At 45.5% G+C, this 20,424-nt stretch overlaps 1 protein-coding gene and 1 long non-coding RNA gene across 2 annotated transcripts in view; one reads left to right on the top strand and one right to left on the bottom strand.

Moving 5' to 3' along the window:
• Positions 1 to 16,616, bottom strand: part of KCNK12 (potassium two pore domain channel subfamily K member 12) — a 28,901-nt gene extending 12,285 nt beyond the window's left edge. Inside the window, exon 1 of the mRNA XM_030236020.2 lies at positions 16,265 to 16,616. Coding sequence (XP_030091880.1) covers positions 16,265 to 16,616 — 352 coding nt within the window. The remainder of the gene's footprint in view (positions 1 to 16,264) is intronic.
• The window catches only part of LOC127059429 (uncharacterized), a 30,139-nt gene continuing 26,104 nt past the window's right edge, over positions 16,390 to 20,424 (top strand). The window contains exon 1 of the long non-coding RNA XR_007777218.1: positions 16,390 to 16,508. This is a non-coding gene — a long non-coding RNA (uncharacterized LOC127059429). The remainder of the gene's footprint in view (positions 16,509 to 20,424) is intronic.

Here is a 20,424-nt window from a genome sequence, read left to right as displayed (position 1 = left end):
TATTGACTTTTTTCTGCTGTCCCTCCCTGTAAAAACACCTGGTGGCTCAGGCAAAAAACACTGACAGGACTGAGGTGACTGCTTCTGTCCCATGAATAAATGACCACAGCTAATCTCAATTAAAGTTTTGTGGAAAATCCACATTCCAAAATTTCATTGCTGTATTGTTCAACCAAAATACCCAGCAAGTAACATATTCAAGGAGGTAAATATCAACACCAGACTATATAAACAGAAGTTTGTGAAGGAAAAGCACAGAGCATAATGAAATCATTGCAGAGCATAATGAAATAATCAAATCTAGTTTATTACCATAACACACCTTTATAAACAGCAACAAGATAACATTGCCTATACACAATGAGTTGAGACTGCTGCTTGAAATCTCTTGGTCTATTTTTGCAGTGGCTGAATTTTTCTGGCTAGTTTATCTGTGCTCCCTTCCTACTTTGTTGATAGAGAATTTCCCACTGGTTGGCAGAAGAATATAAATGCTCATGACAAATAAACTCAGATGCATCTTTCCAGTGACATGAAGATGAGTGAGGGAAGAGGTGGTCCTACTTTCACAACAGATTTGGCAGGCTCAGAAAGCAGCTGTGTGCCAGCAACTCAGCCCATACCTCACAATCTGAGTAACCTGATCTGGTGAAAGGTGTCCCTGCCCATGAACAGATAACCTTTCAGCTCCCTTCCAACCCAAACCATTCTCTGATTTTATGATCAAAAGCATCACTGTAAAAGGAGTATTTTGTGTACAAGTCAGTGAAAAACTTGCCCAGTATTACCAGAAAATATTACCAAAGAGGTCATTACATTTTTTTGGACCCATTGTCTTCTGTCCATTCTGCTGTGTTAGCAAGACCCCTCTGAGCAGACCTCACAAAGCCTGCCATGGGCTCTGGGAAGTTCTCAGTTCCTTCTCCTCTGTGGGATGGATCTGTTCTCTGGATTGAGCTGGCTGGTAGCAGAAGTCCTCTCATTTAATGGTGCATATCCAAAAGTGCCTGGCCCCCAGAAGGAGCTGGGGAGCCTGTTGTGGTGCCAGCTAGGATACACAGCCAACTTGTTATGGAGAAGGCATCTGTTTGCCTGTGCCTTGTCAGCAAAGCACTTAAACATGTGCTTCACAGCAAGCATGTGAACATCACCATCAAAATAAATGGGTTTATTGTCACACATATGGCTAGACACATTTATTAATTAGCAAAAAAAAAGAGATAGCAACAGTTTGGATCAAGCTGCAAATGTGCTGAAGCCTCTTACTATTTTCTGGTGATCATTCAAGAGAGGTGATGAAGTTTTACATTTTTGATGCAGTTTGTTTCATCAAGATTTTCTGAAGCAAAATGCTTCTAAAATTCAGTATGTAGCCAGGCAAGGTGAAAGGGCCATCACAGCAATGAGAATGCTAAGAAATACATAAAACAGGCAAAAAATGAGCCTAGGCAAACACCAAAGCATTTATGTTGGAAAAGACCTTTAAAACCATTGAGTCCAACTGCTACCCCAGCACGGCCAAGCCACCACTAAAACACATCCCTTAGCTGGCTGAGGGAAGCAGTTGTGGGCTCTCTGTGCAGGGTCTTCCTCTGCCAGCTGTGTTTGTCCCTTGGTGCCAGCCCCAGCACGAGGAGCTGCCCCTGGTATGTTCTGTACCTCATCCCTGAGCTCAGCCCCTGCCCAAGGCTAAGAACACCTGATGCCTGGATGCAGCAAACTCATCCAGAACTGCCTATGCTTCCAGCACAGTACAGGGAAAAAGCACAACAGGGCTTTGTGCTTTTCATGGCCCTGAGACACATCTCACAGGTACCTTGGGGTTGACTTTGTGTCTCAGATGCCATATCTGAACCTCCCCCATGCCAGTTCTGCCCCACCAGCTCAGATACAAGCTCTATGGCAGCATTAATTTCAGCTGGTTGATATTTCTCCTTCCCAAAGAGAATTGGCAGAGATGAGCTGATAAAAACTCTCTTCAGCAGCCTCTCGTGGTTAAGTGCTGGCATTTAATGAGACCCTCATCCTGACTTGCATAACAGGTTTGTGGTTACAATTCTGCTCATCTGGAGCTTTACATTACTTAAGCTAGGGATGGATTCAAGAGGTAGAACAGATGGACAAACTTGTGACATATGCTTCCTGTTGCTCTTGCTTTCTTTTCTTTTACCCACTTTCTTATGAGTAAGAGATGGTTGATGCCAGAAGACAGAAAGGAATAGCAGCTTTAGTACTTGTGAGCTCTTCTCTCAGTCAAATTACTTTGGCAATTACCTTGTCTTACTACATTTTGAGATTAAAGGGCGTGACAGTTTTGCAGTAAAAACATATTTACTCAGAGAAGCAATAAAGTTTTGGTCACTTCAAAAACTGAGCACAAGGAAGTCACAGAAAACAACACAATAAAGGGCACAGTGTGTCCCTGCCTCTTTCAGCCACCCCAGTTCTTCTTATAAGCCATAGGACTTCTCTCACACAGCAGGTCAGCACACTGGAGCAGTCATTTGAAATCCCAGAGTGAAAGAGCACTTAGATCATCAGAGCACATCGCCTCTATACCACCATATAACCATCATGCAGTTGTATTTCAGGAAACCAAAAGAAACTAAAATGGTTGAAAGTAACTTTTTAAGCAAATGGTTCCTCAGAGACAAACAACAACAGAAACAACTATAACCAGAATGCTGCTTGCAGAGGGAAAGGAGTTCTTGCAACACGAAGTCTAAGAGAGGGGAGTTACAGAACACAGACAGAGAAACAAAGAGCTACCAATTCTCATGCTTTCCTGCTTCCTCTCTTTCTCACACTTGTTTTACTTCATAGCTCTCCAATAGTCCTGGCTGGTCTAGACTGACACATAAACCACACTATACACATATATAGGAACCAAACACCCTACTCTGAATCCCATGTTTGGGTTCTGGTGCTTCCTTCCACCCTTCCCCACCTGTTAGCATTTCATCATTATTTCGCCTGAGACTCACACCTGTCTATTCCACAACTGCCTCCCATTTATTCTCTAGCTCCATACCACCCAACATCCAGAAACAGTTGCCTTGGATACAGGGTCACAGCTCAGAGCTGACAAAACTGCTGCATCCAGAGCTTTTACCCAAGGAGCAGGAATACAACAAGTCAGTTCTTCCAATTGGCTCTGCTTTTCCAGACTACAAATGAAAGACTTACTTTCCCTTCAACATCTTTCTCAACCTGCTTTACTAAAATACCCCACTCTGGGCTCAAACAGTAAATTATTTTAGAGCTTTTCTATTGCAAAGCCTTTAATATAGAAGTTGCTGTAAAATCCCACTTGATCTTATTTAGATTACTATCTGCAAACACCTCCTGAAGAGCAGTGGTCTATCCAGCACTGTGTGAATTAAGATCCCTTAGGCTGGACCTGTGCTATTTCTGAATAAATGAGATACAACAGCAGTTTTTAGGGCTGGCCTAACCTGTGTCATACCCAAGCTTGCAGTCCTTGGTGACCCATGTACTGGGGCAGATATTCCATGGAGAAAATACTGAGTGACCATGCAAATAAGGACAGACTTCCATAATCATTCTCTCTCTCCATTCATCCAAGAGAGAGCATCATGATGAGCCCAATGAATGTAGCTAAAAACCACCCATGTCTCTGCTGGTGCTCCTTGTTTCATTTCCACCTGTGAAACATTAGTCAGGTGTTTGAGACAACTGCTACTCAAAGGAGCCACGCTGGCAGAACAGAGCCAGGAGATGATTAATTGAACTTTAGGGAGTTTCAAAGAGCTGCAGGTAACTATTAGAGGCTTTTTAAAGTACCAGTTTTATTCAATTTACACACAATGGTGATCAGGTTATTGGTTATCCAAAGTGCTGTGATGCCTCAGTGATCAGTGAACACCAGAATCAATCACTTCTCCGCTGGCCATGCTTTAAACCACGAAAGGCTAAAAGGTCATTTTAAAGTACCAGTTTTATTCAATTTAGACACAATGGTGATCAGGTTATTGGTTATCCAAAGTGCTGTGATGCCTCAGTGATCAGTGAACACCAGAATCAATCACTTCTCCGCTGGCCATGCTTTAAACCACGAAAGGCTAAAAGGTCATGGCCACACATTCATTCCTCTTTGATGAAAGTTGGCTTTAAAAAGAGTTAATTGAATTGTAAGGGGGTGAGGAGGGCACCCCAAAACCTAAGGAGAGGTTGCCATGTGTGAAACAGCCAGAGCAATGTATTTAGGGTGAAGGATATGCTGGACTGAGAGGAGCAAGGGTGAGGTGTCACCTCAGGAACCTCAATTGCTGCCACCTTGATATGGTCTAAGACACTGGGGGTGATCCCAAAGAAACCTCAGGGAAGGAGAGAGGAATAACCTCCTCAAAACCTGGCTGCTCAGGAATGTTTAACTTCTCCTCCTCACAGCAGGTTTCCCCAGTGTGTTTTTCTAAGCTGAGACCTTCTAGCTGAGCTTTCCAAGAAAGATCTTCAGTCTCTAGTGGGTACTCAGCAGGCACATTTATCAGCTCAAGTGGCCTGACTTTTGTATGTTTGAGTGATACATGGCCCTTAAAAAGATAAACACTGGGGCTTCAGCACCAGCAGCAGCATTCCTGCTCTGTTCACTCAGCAGAAGTAGGAAAGCTTTTCCTCAGCTGTACTGCAGGTTGCCCTTTCTGCATACAGCCTGCAAAGGAAGTGCACGTCAAAGACCACAAAAAGTCCACCCTTGCTCACCATACATGCCATTATCCCGAAGACAAAACCCAATAAATACAGAAGGAGGTCTGCTGAATCTGTTTTGGCACAGAACCAAGCCAAGGAAGAAGCAGAAGTGTCTCTAAAGCAGTTTCATGGTTGCCTGGCTGGGGCCAGCTGCTCTTTATACACCTTGTACAAGCAAATGGGGACTGACTTGTGCCAAGCCTTCAGCGCTGCCAGCTGAGCAGCAGCTCTGGCCCAAGGCCTTGCTAGGCAGCCCCCCCTGAAGAGGGAATACATGGGGAGAGTCACAGGCTTGGGGCTCAAAATCTTTGGCAAGCTTATGTACAGTTTTCTGCCTGATCCTACTGAGTCAGAACATGAGTCAGGTTTTGAATGAGGGACAGGGAGCACCCCCAAAAGGAGATGGTGGAGAATAAAGCTCAGAGAAGGATGAAAATCAGGAGCAGGAATTCAAATTACACAGAGAAAAAGAAAGTCAAGACCTACAAACTGGCACTATTCTTGCTGAATTGAATTTAAAGGGATGGATGTGTCCTGGGGTGTGACAATCTCCCTTTCCTATTAACATGTTGTTCATAAACTTTCTTTCAATACTTAAGGGTTTATTGTTCTTATAAATAATATAATCTTCTTGTCTGCTAAACTCTTGGGGCCAGTCTATGGTTTACAATCATAAAAATCAAGACTGAAATTATTTTCTTCATTTTATGTTGCCTTTTTTGGACAAATCTTCAGCAAGATGCCACTAAATGTCCTCCTGTTCTGTCAGTTATCCTGCCCCCCGGCACAGCCCAAGCACTCTAATGGCTTGTTAAAAAAGAAAGAATATGGGTTAGTGTTGCCTAAATTAGTCCTAAACCACCTCACAAAGGAGGACTTCCAGAAAAAGGAGATGAGAGCAGGATGTTCTTTCCTTTGGTGGCAGCCTGTCTCCTTGCACATTGATCTAAACTGGCCCAGAGCTGCTTCCTGTGGCTGCCTCCACACCTGATGATTGCAGGGTCCTCTCTCTGGCTCATTTTCTTTTCTTATCCTCACAGCTGGGAAAAAGCATTTTGCTACAATCTTCTCTGAAATGGTACTAATAACAGAATGCTCCACAGTTGTTTGACAATGTTGTGTTACTGTGGAAAAAAAACCTCCCCTTTTCACTACAGGCTCAGGGTCTTCACACTGTCACATTACCAGGTGTCAGGGAGGGTATCAAACCCCTGCTCATAATCCAGGCTGTGTGAAGAAGCATCTGCCTTGGCTTACTGCACTGCCCAGAATACCTAAAACACAGGGGTGTCACTGTTATATCTTCTGGAAAAATCCCTTCGCCAGGATTTCTTCTCCTGGGAAGCTGAGAAGCCTCAGAGAAAAATGAAAACAATAATTATCTGATTGCTTCTCCTGTGTTTTGCTGCTTTGGAATGTGGTTGGAGATTGTTTATCCAACAGGTGGTTGTTTCATTGGTTTCATGGGAATTGTTTGCACGTAATGACCAATCAAGGTCAGGCTGTGTCAGACTCTGGAAGCAGTCACCAGTTTTCATTATCATTCTTTGTAACCTTCTGTCTGTATCCTTGCTCTATTCTTTAGTATAGTTTTCGTTTAGTATTCTTTAATATAATATCATATAATAATAAATTAGCCTTCTAAGAACATGGAGTCAGATTCATCAATTCCTCCTTCGTCCTGGGGACCCTGAAAATACCACGCAGGGGTTTCTGCACCACCACCAGACATTGGAAACACCCCTGCATTTAGAGTAACTGCTTTAAAAAATACACAGAAAACAAAAGCATGGTAACCAGGAACTGGATGAAGTGTGGCTCAGTAACCATGGATATACACAACAGTGGAGCTCATAGACCCCAAGAATCACCAGTTCCTTCTTGCTCTTATGTGTCCCATCTTTGCTATGTGTCCATACTCTGCCACCTCCTCTGACCTTCCTACAGTCTTCATGCAGCTGATGATTCTAGATGAATATTGCTCCAAAAGTAGATTTCTGTTGCAATCATAATTTCTCATCCTTTAAAGCTGCTTCCATTCTTATTTCCCTATGTGTTTTTGAGAATGTTTTTTGTGTGGATGATTGTGTCTCTAAGCAACACCCTAAGAGAAAAAAGCTTATGCCCTGTCATTTCAAACATTAGCATTCACACATGCTTTTGCTGTTTATTGAAACTTGCAGTTGCATTTCAGATATCTGTGTACACCCAAGGTTGAGCCTTTCATATTTTTTTTCCAAACTCCAAGTGAAAAAGAATAATGGCATCGAAATTTTGTTATATTCTTGAGATATTATTGGCTTCTAAAGAATACTTGCACATGTCACTTCAGTGCCAGTACATCTCACAATACTTCTCCTTTCAGGCTAAGAAACAGCATTATCAAGATTTCACAAGTGATCTTGGGTCTATGTCATATTTCCCTGCATAAGAAGTCTGACAGAAGAAGATGTCACTCGTGGGCTTCCTGAGCCTTGCAGATGGGAAAGGCTCTTCCATGGTTATATTGTTGGCTCATCTTTTGACTGGATTAAACAACAGACTTGTGGCATATTTTTTCTTCTGCCACTGGTGTTTGTGTAGGTAGGTGTTCAGAGAACATCTGTCTCTTCATAGTTGTCTCAGCTATTCTGCTTTACAAAGAGTTTGGTTTAAAGATGTACCCAAGGCATAAAAAGGCCCTAAACATGAAAACATCCTTTCCACTGTTAACCCTGGTTTTTGTTTTTGTTTTGGTTTTTTTTTCCAAATCTCTGTACAAACTTCCACAGTTACAATTTTATGAAAAAAACTGATAAACCTACTGGGGCCTCTTAATGGTTTAAATAAACCTTCATGGGTCCCTTATTTTAAAAAGTTTCAGCTGTAAGCAAAGAGTAAATTCTCAAGCATCTTTTTGCTCAGGCAGCTCTTCCAATCCTTTCATGAAGGCACAAAGACCTGATTTTAAGTTACTAACAGAAATAGAGGGCGACAGGACTGCTGACTAACCAGTTATTTCCTATTTTCTACTTCTTCATTTAACTCTTCCTTCCTTAGCATGCATTTCCCTTGACTATTTTTAAATTTAATGACACTGAACAACTCTGCCACACTACCAAGGCATTTTTGAGCTCATATTTTATCTGAGATTTTCCTGGTTCTCGCTGCTCTGCCAGTAGCAGCTTTTGTAAACTAACAAATCATCACATCAAACAGCTTGTTTCTGCCTCTCTTGTGAAAATCACAACTTGGGTTTAAGACCTTTCAACTGCTGTCACTCCCATCTATTTCCATCAGGCTTAAAGCAGACTTGACTCCATGCACACCAAGCATGAGTGACATTGTGTTTTTTGTTTGACCTCAGGAGACAAATATATTGCTTCCACAATTCTCAGGCTGAGCAACAAGATGACAGAATATATAATGATGAATAACCAAAGATATTTTATCTGGCTTTAACTGAAATTTACTGAATTAGTTCCTCACTCAGTTCTTGAATGGACAAATTTCTTCTAGCTGCAGCTTCTGCCGTGATTCAATTTGCCTGTGTAAGACTTGAGAACGACTGGGAAACATTTGGCCAATAATTTCTAAAGGGGAAGAAGGTGCAGTGGAACAAGATCAGGAAAGTAAAAATCCAGTGAGGACTTGCTGTGGGGCTACAACTGTTTTCAAGGTATTGCTGCTTCTTGCATGCACTTACTATGGAATTTTAAACACGAGCAATAGCAGTGCTCACCCACAATAAGTAATCCCATATGTTAACATCAAACCATTCAATTTCCTGTCTTATTCCACTTCAAAGCTTTAATTACTTGTAAAGGCTGCTAATGCTTTGCCTTGTCTAATGCAATTAGATTTAATTTTCATTCTACTTCTCATTTGATTCAAGAAAGATTGTACTGAAACCTTCCCATGTCTAGGTGCACCAGCCAGTGCCATCAACAGAGCCACTGAGCTCAGGGGGATGTATTTTACACGGTAATAACAAGTGCATTTGTTTTATAAACCTGGTGTGCCAATAAAGCACCTAAGGCAGGATTTCCTAAAGCTCTGCAGACTGGTCTGCTATTGACTTCAGCAGAAATAGGCTATTGAGGAGGTATTTTATTTGCCTGGATTGCTATGCAATTGCCCCTTAGATTATAGTTCTGTTTGTTACTAGAGTGTTTCTATTCACAAAAGGTTTTTATTGTCACTTCAAACATTTATTGTGCTCAGGAGGACTTTTCACATTTCAAATGTTCACCAGCATGAACCCTAATTTTTGACCTTAAACATCTTTCCCCAAAATGCCCTGAGATAAGCACTTGGTGCTGACACACTACAAAAACTGTCTCTTTTGATATAGGTAAGCAAGGCTTATTCAGATCACGGCCAAAGGCTATGTTTTCAATAATATCAAGCTGTTTCACTCTAAAAACTGCATATGAAATGTTGTGAGCTGTTTTTCTGATGCTCTAACCCTGATGCCACTATGGCAAGAGGCAAAATTCTCTTTGACTTAACAGCTTCAAAGATAAGGTAATCCTGCATTCATTAAAATGAAGAGATGACATTGTATTTTCCAGCACACCGCCAGCAGCAGGTAATGTTACATGAAGTTAATTGTCAACAGAACTACCCTGTAATTGTTTTCCTCTTCTCTCCACGATGAAGAGCAATTAAAGCTTGCATAAAAACAAGGCAGAGTGCTGGCAAAGATGACCCCGCGGTGCAAGTGAGAAAAAATTACAACGTGCCTATGTTTTGTGTGGAACTGAAGACAATGAGAGGAGGAAACAAACCAAGAAAGAAATGAGGGTCAATAGCAGGATTAACACTAGGGAAAGGGGATGAGGGTGGTGAGGCACAGGGAGAAGTTGTAAAGCTTTACTTCTGACTTCTTTGGTAGTCCTTAATGTGGAAGAGTGTAAAGACAGCAAACAAATATTTGAAAGTTAATCAAGCAAACAAATCACCAGTAGAGAAGGGAATACTCACTGGAGGAGGGCAGGAGCAGCTGGGGAAGCTCAGGCTGGGAAGGGCCAGGTGAGCAGCAGCAGTAGATAAGCTCTATGAGAAGGAAAGGGGGAACATCCCCAGGAGAACAAAGAGGGGGAAGGCTCCAGGGACTGGCAGGGCTCCATGGGAACACTGGCCACAGAGTTTCAAGCAGGATTTGGCTTTATGAGCCTGCAGCAAACAGGGCAGCTGATAAGCCCAGTAATTATGATCCCTCACGGCTACACAGGCACTGTCCCTGGCTCACAGGGAGGTTGCTTGGTAATAGAGACGGACTGGCTGGAGCCACCAGGGATGGAGAGCACCCAGAGGGGGGCTTTGGCACACCAGAGGCTGGTCTGCAACCACATCTACCAGCTCCTGGAAATGCACAGGCACCTAAAACAGAGGTATCTGCAGGACTATCACCAAAGACCAATTGTGCCAGGTGAGCAGCAGCAGTAGATAAGCACTATGAGAAGGAAAGAGGGAACATCCCCAGGAGAACAAAGAGGGGGAAGGCTCCAGGGACTGACAGGGCTCCATGCTCACTAAGCAGGCATTGCTCCTTCAATGACCCAAGCTAGAGGGACCCTGAAGGCTGCAAAAAGGGAGAATCCATGATTACAAACTCGTTTTTGAACCTGAACCAGCACCTCGTGAGGCAGTATAAAATCTCCCCTAACTTCTGAGATGCTGGACCATATCTCATGTAACAACATTTGGGCAAATTTGTTTTTTGCATGACTGCTCTGCAAAGCTGTGGTGCTTGACATGTAATTTGGAGACCCCACATTTTAGTGCTCCAGCTGAGCGCCTCAAACTCCACAGCCATGGCAAAAACAAGTCCAATTTGTCTGTCCTTGACTTCTCCATCAGTTACTGATGTTAATATGTTTTGAAACATTTAGCTAGAGGTTAATATTAAAGAAACATCTGAAATGTTTAGATTAACTAATCTGAACTGAAATGCTCTGCAGAGATCATTCCGTTTAGATGGCCAAAGCACAGTGAAAGCTTTATTTTCTGTGTCTGGCATAACCCTACAGGGGCAGGCAAACCCTAAGAAGCACCGAAATCAAAGTAGTATTTTTCACAATTTTTTTTTAATTTTAGAAAGAGTTTTATTTCCAGTATTTGGGTTTCTCCTTCCTGCCTTCTAGAATAAAATCACAAGAAATTTAGGATCAAAATGATTTAATCATGACCCTTCAGTGGGGACTCCTCAAGTCACCTGTGTAATTACATGGATGTATTCCAAGTAAAGATTTATGTTGCTGCTCTCAACTACAAGAAAGCAAGCTGTGATTTAGATTACTTTTCTGCTCGGAGCACCCAACCTATGCCCACACACCTAGGAAATTCCTATCAGTGGCAGCCAAAGAAGTTAATACTCCCATGCAGCTATGGCAAGCAGAGAACATTGCTATGGTGACAGTACTTCAACTGAGGAAAATCAGTGTAGGATCAGAACTCTCCACAGAAATATGCTGACCATTGACCTGCTGCCCTCGGAGCCTCTTGCTCTCTGCTCTTTATCGAGGTTACCCGAGTGAGAAAATAACTCAGAAATCCATGGGCACATTGATCAAACCATGAAGGAACCAGATCTGCCTCAAACACCCTCTCACTCTGCCTGCAGATTGTGTACAGGATGGCAAAGACAACCTGACACTGCAGCTTAATAACACTGCTGGCTCTTCCAGCGCTTTCTCATTCAGTTTTGTTTGATTATTTCTTAACTTTAAGAAGGTCAAATCTGGAGGCTACTCCCCCCTAATCTGAAACCTCTGCAAAAGCTGCCTGTACAAGCCCCAGAGAACTGCAGAGCCCTGAGGAGGTAGCACTGCTGCTTTTCAGGTGCACACCCTGGTTTGGCTGTCACCTTTTGGTTGGGCTGGCCCCACAGACAGCCAGGCTGCCTTCAGGGAGAGCAGGGAGCCAGAGCCTCCTGTGGCTGCAGCTCTAATTCACATCCTGGAATACAACAGTGAAGAAGATGGGACAAATATACTTGCCCCTTAAACCTTCAGACCATCTTGGTTATTTCTGGGATTTCTCACCAAATTATCCTCTCAGTGCCAGCTCTCACAGGCTCACCCCCTGGCTCCTGGCAGCACAGTCCAACACCTCACCTGTGCGTACTGAGCTGTCCAAATGTGCCTTGCACATCACTTCCATTAATTTATCACCTCCAGAACACCTGGACCGACAGATATTCTCACAAGACTGTGATACAGGGCCAGAGGGTATTTCAGAAGTGAGTGGCTTTGGTGCTTAGGCTGTGGAACACAAGCAGAAATGCTGTGCTGGGTGTGCTGGTCCCTGCACAGGAGCCAGAGAGAAGAAGGTCTAACCCAGCTGACATCCCAAGCAAGGAGAAAACCTCTGCCAGAGGCAGTGAGATGGCAGAAAACACAGAATGCTGTGTCTCTTACCTAAGAGCAGAGGATGACCCCATCCCTTTGGGGGGAATTGTCAGTCCACAGGAATACTGAGTAATTTACCAGGATACCTCAGGGATAAGGCAAGTATGAATAGTCCTGCTCACTCCTACACACTGTGTCCCCAGCACCTGTAACCTCTGCACAGCTGTACAGAGAGGAGATCCCTGCTTCTTTTCCTCCCAGGGGCATTTCTCAAGCACACATAACCCAGACATGTTCCATCCCAAAATCATCTGCCCACAGTAAAGGTGCTATAAAAATATTTTATTGAAAAAATCCCTTTTATATATCGGAGTACTTCACTTGACCTCATTTTTTAATGCCTGGTATGGATTTCTATAAATCAATTCTAACACTTGATTTTTGAAACATGTACTTACACATAAGAAGCTTAGAATCCAATTTAAATGGGTCTATGTTTCAAAATGTTTTATTATACAGGCGCCTAAGATTTACTCTAACCTTGAAGAGAGGAAAGAAAAAATCTGGGTACAAGAGTCTAGACTCATGGACTGAGTCAGAAATCCAGAGATCTTCAGGCATTCCAGAGTTGCCTGGTGTGCCAGGCAGAATAAATTTTTGCTACCAGAATACAGGGAAAGCTAAGACTGATTATAACTGCATCTGTAACATTTTACCAGGGAGAAATCTGGTCTGAGTTGTACTTTTGCTTTCAGTCTTCAACAAAGTGCTCGGTACTTTGGTGGTACTGGTGGTTTGCATATGGGGAGGGAAGGAAAAAACTCAGCTGAAAACCGAAGTCTACAGTCAGTTAGAACAAAGAATCAAGAATAAATTTCATCCAAGCTGCTCTTTAAAGAAATAATAATAATAATAATAATAATAATAATAATAATAATAATAATAATAATAATAGCCTAGAAACCCACTGCCTTTTGGAGACAAATAATGACTGAATAGACGGTGTAGTTTGACAGCAAGCAATCAGAAATTAGACTGAAAGATTTTCTTACATAGCTCTGAAAATCCAGATGTGCCTAATGAAAACAGAGTCAAGATTTCATTATTCAAGCACAAACAATGCAGTAATAAAAACTAAATGCCCAGAGTGCTATCAAGAGGGTGTTTTATGGACTGCAAGCCACACACTTTGTGGGCTATTCAGAAAAATGCTTTAAAATTAGAATTTCAACTCTCATTTCCTAAAGACCCCATTAACATGTTTCTCACCCAGACTGTATGATTGTGTCCCTGAGGATTTAGGGAAGTGCAGAACTGCAGCTAAGGAGGGGAGAGAGGGGAGCTGCTTGGCTCTGCAGAGGGTCTGCTCAAGGAGCATGGATGGAACAGTTCTCTCCCAGCCTGGCTACTCCAAACCCCTGTGTTCACAGAAGGATGAAGAACTGGAGTCCTCAGCTCAGCTCAGCTCACACAAACTCCAGGAGGACTTGCAGCCCTCTGCCTGGATGACTGCATTTCAATGCCTACATGAGAAAGATTTAGTAGTTTTATTAAAACTGTTGAGAACAGAGAGAGGGTTTGAAAAGACATAGCGAGGTTCCTGCGAGTTGGAATCCTCTAAAGATGATAAGCTGAGTAACCTGGGGGTGATTTACCCTTGAGAGACATTGAGTATACTTGCTGTTTGTTCAGCAGTGAGTAAGGAAGCTCTCCTCCACCTCGCTAGGATGGTGCTGTGTTTAGCTGGAGTAATAAAGTTGCTTTGACACACGTAACTGATGAAGCTGTGGAGGAAGGAAAGCTGTTTTGACTCTGCATGTCTGGTAGTTCTTGGCAAAGCTGGGTAAAAACAGCATTCTTGTCAATTAAGCATGACACGAAAGCAAATCAAATTGCTCAGAGCCAGGATAACGCGGTGTGTGAGCTGACAGTGGAATCAAAGGTAGTCCAGGTGGGTAGGTACAAAAATGAACTGGCTGGGAGGGAAAAAAGTGGACCTTGAAAGGATGGCTTTGGAACTGCTCACCCAGGGGACATCTTGCTGCCCTGCCATTTGGTTTCTCTCATGCTGGGACCACGAGCCAGACAGCTTTGTACACGTTTGACTAAGAGCACAGTGTCGTGTTCTAGTGGAACAACTAGTTAGTGAATTCATGGGGTTTTCTCGCTTTTGCTGGGCAGAACTGCCAAAAATAACCAAATACCACTGTGTGGTGGAAGAAACCCTGCTGCAGCTGAGCTCTTCGTGGGCTTTGCCTCTGTGAGCTGCAGCAGCTTGAAGAGGCACACGAAGGGAAGCACTGAGGTGGGGGCAGCAGTTCCTCTTCATCTGCAGGAGCTGTACATGTGAAAGGTACCTGGTGAAAGCCATGCCTGGATGGAGCACAGCAGCCTCGGGATGCTGGGACTCCAGCAGGCACTGCTCCTGCCAGGCTGTGCAGCTTGGCACCCCTGGCCCTGCCACAGCCTTTGCTGTGCCCACGGGCACAGCTCAGCCTGCATCTCCTCACTCAGAGCAAAGCCTTGCTCTACAGCTCTCCGAACTCACACCAAGTACTCTAAGCAATCCAGGAGAAAGCACTGCCAGGTAGCATTCCAAGAGAAGGTACGACTTGGGGAGCACTTGTCGGAATCCAGCCTTTGTTGCACATCACAAAAAAACCCCCAGTTTCCAGACCCCACCTGGCATGTGAGATGTGACATTACCGACTCAAGGGGAAAGCACTGGATTGGTGCTACAGGAATACATGAGAAATTCAACTCCTAGTTCTGCCAGTTACACCTCAAGACACAGCAAAACCCCCTGCTGAGTTCCTCAGTCCCTCTGCCCAGGGACAAATAACTGCACGAGGGGCGATGAAGTGGAGAGGAAACAAATGCAAAGTAAGAGGAAACATTTCACTTTTCAATGACCTCAGAGAGGAGAAGCCAGAGTTGGCAGGAAAGCAATGTGTTCATACATCACCTGAAGATTTCTGTTTCTCACAGCAGGTGTAATGAAAGAATGGGTTTGTTAAAACACTGGCTTTTTTTGTTCACTCATTCTGATCAGTCAAAATAATCTCTTTTAAATATATGTTCCTGTGATGAAGAAAGCTTAATGCTTAATTAAAACGGGCTACTGCTTAATGCTTTAATGACCGGGCTACCAAATGTAATTGCAAAGCAAAAGTTAACTGGATTTTTCAATGCAAAAAGTAACAATACCTGACAAGACTGCTGTACTCACCATCACGACTCCATTATACAGATTAGTCATTATTGATAAAACATTTCCCATACCTAATGAATGCAAATGCAATAACGAGCTGCGAGTTTCTTCCTCTACAATAAACGGAAAACCCAACATTTAAGCTCAGAAGACACCTGGCTTCTTACAGAACTCACAAACTGGCAGAGTTAAGAGCACTAAGATCTTGTACTCAGGGACAGGGTTTCTCAAGCAATAGCCCAAGAGCACTAGACAGCCACAGAGTTAAAAAACCCATAAAATCCTCACACCATAACTCAGCATTTGCTTTACAAAGTGCTGCTCTTCCTAAACACCTATGGGATAGGAAAAACTGCAGCCGGCTCCAGCAATACACTGAGAACGCTGTATTGTGCTACGGCTGGAAGACAACGACTTTGCGTCTTTAAACACATTCACATCCTAACTTTGCCAGCCGTAAAAGCCGGTACCAAGCTGAGCGGACACACACGGCGAAAGCCTGACTCTCGTTCAGCATCTCCATCAGCCCGCTACTGCCGGCGCCCGCGCCGCCTCTCCCGATACCGAGCCATCCGCCCGGCGGGCGCATCCCGGCGCAGGCAGCGCTACACGGGCAGCCGCCAGCCCCGTCCGCTCCCTCGGGCCGGCAGAATGAAGAAGCCCAGCCGCCGGCAGCAGAAGTTTGCAGGGGAGGGACGGAGCTCCCGCAGCCGCGACGGCCGGCTCTCCCGCGAACCCGCAGATGCCGGAGCGCTGCGGGGCGGGAGCAGCGCCGGTCCCGGCTCCGTGCAGCGGGACGGGGCGGGTTGGAGGGGACCGCGGGACCGCGACCCCCGGCACGGGAGGTCAGCGGGGACAGAGCGACCCGGAGGCGCTGCGAAGTCCCGGTTGCCACAGCAACGCGGCGGCGCCTCTCCCCAAACTTTGGTCGCTATAACGACGGGGCCGGGGCCGCGGCATTCCCCGGACGGGCGGGTCTGCTCCGCGGGGCCGTCGGGGCGGCTCTCACCTATAGTGGAGACGACGGTGCCCACGAAGTAGAAGGCGCCGGGGAAGTCCCAGCGGGGCCGCAAGGCGTCGACGCGGATGCCCGCGGCCATGGCTGCCTCGTAGCTCCGCAGGAAGGCGCGCAGCTCCGGCAGGCTGATGTTGAAGATGCGGCTGAAGTTGTGGAGGGTCCGGTTCCAGCGGAGCTGCGCGGCCGCCTCCGACGGGCTCTCGAGGGCCGAGAAGACGGTGGCGCCGGCGCTCAGGTACGCCGCGATGAGGGCGGCCAGCAGCAGGAACCGCCCGTTGTCCTCGTTGAGGGGCGCCAGGCGCCGCCGGCGGCAGGAGCCCACCGCCCCCCGCGGGGGCATCATCCGGTGCGCGGCGCGGCGGGCGCGGCGGGCGGCGGGCGGCCCCCGGCGGGGGGCGCGGGCATGGGGCGGCGCTGCGCGGAGCCCGGCGCGGCGGCGGCGGTGGCGGCTTCGCTGCAGGGGCCGCGGCTCTGAGTCATCCCCCGGCGGGGCTGCCCGCCCGCCTGGCGACGGCGGCGCCCCGGGGCCGTCGGCCTCGCCCGCCCGCCCTGGGCCCCGGGGCCGCGGGCTGCGGCGGCGCGGACTGGGCGGCGCGCACCGGCCGGCTCCCTCTGGCCATGCGGGGCGGCGGCGGCGGCGGCCCCGCCGCGGGGGAGACGCCGCGGGGAGGCGGAGGCGGAGGCTCCGCGCGGCGCCCGGTCGACGGCGGGCGGAGGGCGGGAGCGTGCGGCGCGTCCCCCGGGGAGCCGCATCCCCGGCGGGGAGGCTCCCGCAGCCCCGCTGCCGCCGCCCGCCCGGGCCGGGCCGCTGGAGCCGCCGCTGCCGCGCCCCCGGGGGCCGCCGCGCCCGGCCCGGGGGAGGGATGGGGCGGAACGGGGACGCCCTGCCCTGCCCTGCCCTCTCCTGCCCTGCCCTGCTCGGCCCTGCCCTGCCCTGCCCTGCCTTGCCTTCCTCTGCCCTGCCCTGCCCTGCCTTGCCCTGCCTTGCCTTGCTCTGCCCTGCCCCGCCCGCCGCTCCCCAGCTCTCCGCTCCCACCTTGGCACCGGCCGGGCACGCTGGTCCCTCGCCATGTGTGGGATGTGCCGTGGTCGCTGCTGGGGTGGTTTGGCTTCAAAAGCTTTCCTCTACGCCCGGTGCCAAGACGGTGTTTTTGAGGGAGTTGGTGGTGGTCGGTGGAGCGCTAATTACTTAATTTCAGCCATTTCTAGATGAACGAATGGTTGTTTCTGATCTGACTCCACAGAGGAAGACCCGAGAAAATGATACATTTTGGGTTCGGTGCCAAATGCCCATTTAATCTTAGCTAGTGTCTGAAAAGTGATTTTTTTTCCCCCTAAGATGTTGGATTCTGTCTTTGGTGTTTGCCTTGGAACAAACCCTGTAGCCTTTCTTATCTGTTATGCTGCAGCAAGAACTGCAGTCCTTTCCTGGGAGACTTGAAGTAAATAATTACATTCGTATCTTTTAAATAAAATGAGAATTCTCACTGATAAAGTATTGCAAAGAGGATGGGAGTGATGCCAGTCCTGCAAACATATGTGTAGGGGTTGATAACACGTGTAGGAAAGATCTGGGCTTGGAGGAGGAAATGCTCCCCACAATTTACAGTTGCCAGTGTGCTGGGTTTTTTTAGCCTAGGTTCTATTTTTTCTTTTTTTTTTCTTTATTTTTTTCTTTTTATTTTTTTTTTTCGTTAACAGGAAGATATTTGCTGCCTCTTGGTAGCTACATCGTGTCTTTTAGCAAAGGGCTATTTGCCATCACTAGAACCTCTCCATAGCTTCACACATCTATTTCTTATTTTGGATCTGAGAGATTTTGCTCTGCCATGAGATTTCACATTATTGGCAGTTATCTCTTGGCCACCACATCCATAGCAGGAGAACTTCCTCCCTTTCTAACAGACTGTTCATACTTGTCAAGTGAAGAAAACTGCTTGGGTTTACACCTATGCTTCCTAGGAACATATCTAATCAAAGTATCATGTTTTGATAGCCACTAACATCTCTAAACTTTGGGGTTTTGCTGTTACTGCTTCTGTGCTAAAGCATTTTGTTCAATAGAGGTGAAATGTCTAGAAGTATCAAAGAAGATTTCCAATCTCCTTTTGTGCTCAAGGCAACCAATACCACATGCAACCCTTAAGAAAAAAAGTGTCTCCTATTTCAAGGTGTCAGTTGTGTCCCATAATAAATACTAAAACTGAATAAAAATTAAAAAAAATTAAACCAGTAAATCACAAACCCAATAGCTGGGGGAAGCAATAGCGAATCTCAAGGACACAAAAAGCAGAAAACATTGGGAAAGTATATCAGACCTGATCAAAAGACCATTGAAATGAGTGGAAAGTCTCCCATGGACAGTCAAGGGCTTAATAGGTCAGAATTGGGCCATTTAGTGCCAAGGACTATAGTTGGAAATAATTTCCACTGTGGTAATCCAGGAATGATTACACACAATCCACTGTGTCAGATGATGTAAAGCTAAGCTCATTTACCTGAATTTGCAGGGATTTTGTTGCTGCAGATAGATATCAGTAGGTTCCTGGTGCTTTTGTGCTTGCAGGGGAAGTTTTTTTGGGTTTTTTTGGTTGGGTTTTTTGGTTGTTTTTTGTTTTGGTTTTGTTTGGTTGGTTTTTGGATTTTGTTTTTGTTTGTTTTTGGTTTTGTTTTGGTTGGTTGGTTGCTTGCTTTTGTTGCTTTTTTTCACTTTCCTGTTGGGAACATTGTAAAATGAGGGTTCAGTTCTCTGGAGTCCTCAGCAATTTCACCTACAGTGAGACACCCCTGATGTTTTTAATGAGGAGCCAGTTGGCAAAGTTCGTGTAACTCATACCTCCCCATGCCATGCCTTATCCCCTCTTGGGGGATGGTTTCTCCTAGATGGGGAGAACTGGAAAACTGGCCATTTCCTTGGGTGACAGGACAGTTTCCAAGCAGTAGGAGCTGACTGGCTCTGGAGTCTACGTTGGCCTCTCTGGAGATGTCCTGCCTGGGAAAGGATGATGCTGGTGGGATGCTGATTAGCTTGAGGAATCACCTCATAGATATGAAAGCCTACCAGTAACTTTCCATGAAGAAAAAAGCTCAGCTGAAGCAGCAAGGGATGTGGTTTAGCTGCTTCAGCATGGACAAGATTGTATTTCCAGCATCACCGAATCATGGTTTCTAAGAATTCGAGCTGTTGACAGATTTTCAAAATGTTTTGACAACTCATTTTGCTAAGATTTTTTTACTTGGAGTCTTGAAAATTTGTCACCGTTTTGCAGAAATACTTAAAGTTTTTTTTTTTTTGCTATAAAGCTAGGGGGAAAATGGTTTTTTGGTGGTTTTTCTTTTTTTTTTCATTAAAGTCCCACTGAAAATGTTTGGTACTTTCCAAAGTACCTGGCTCCTGGAAAAACTCTATTAGCTAGATAAAAAAATCTTCCAGAGCTGTGGCTTAAAGGAAGATCATGGTTTTGGTTTCTCTGATCCAGATATTAGAGTGTGAGGAAACATCCTGAAGCTGCTGCTGCGCCCCTGCTTGAGCAACTCTCTTAAAGGCTGTTATATGGTTAAATGAAGGATGTTTTTCTAAATTTTCTTGAATAATTGAATGAAATCTTGAGGGATTTGTTGAAAACAACACTGTCTTTAAAACTATTTGCCTAGAATTTTTTTAAAAGCTGATGGTCAGCTGTAAATTGGGCTTTATGCCAAAATTAGGTTCCTGAGCTGTGGGAGTATTGTGTGCATGGCACCAGGCATTTGGTTTGTCAGGAGGTCAGTGCTGGTGAAAGCAATTATTTTACTAACCAAGATGTGGTGTTTACATTATTATCTTGTCTGTGTGAAGTTAAGCTCGTGCAAAGAAACGAGATGGGCTCATTAAATGTCTAATTAAAGCATTGTCTGCAAATAGGTGGTACTGCTAAACATCACATCCCTTTATTAGAGAATACAGTTTAAAACGGCATTTTAAACCTGAAAAAGACCAGTTACTGTTATTCCTTTCAAGGGAATAGTTTTGTTGGGGGGTTTTTTGTTTTTTTGGGTTTTTTTGGTTTTTTTTGATGGGTAAAATCCTCTAAATTTCCAGCCATGGTTTGACTGTGTAACTCACAAGCAAATTAGCAAGACCTCGTCTTTTGACTTCAGGGATACCAAGA

The sequence above is a fragment of the Serinus canaria genome, chromosome 3, assembly GCF_022539315.1.
Source record: "Serinus canaria isolate serCan28SL12 chromosome 3, serCan2020, whole genome shotgun sequence".
Lineage (NCBI taxonomy): Eukaryota > Metazoa > Chordata > Aves > Passeriformes > Fringillidae > Serinus > Serinus canaria.
The sequence above is the reverse complement of the archived record's forward strand: the minus strand, read 5'-3'. Positions and strand labels throughout refer to the sequence as shown.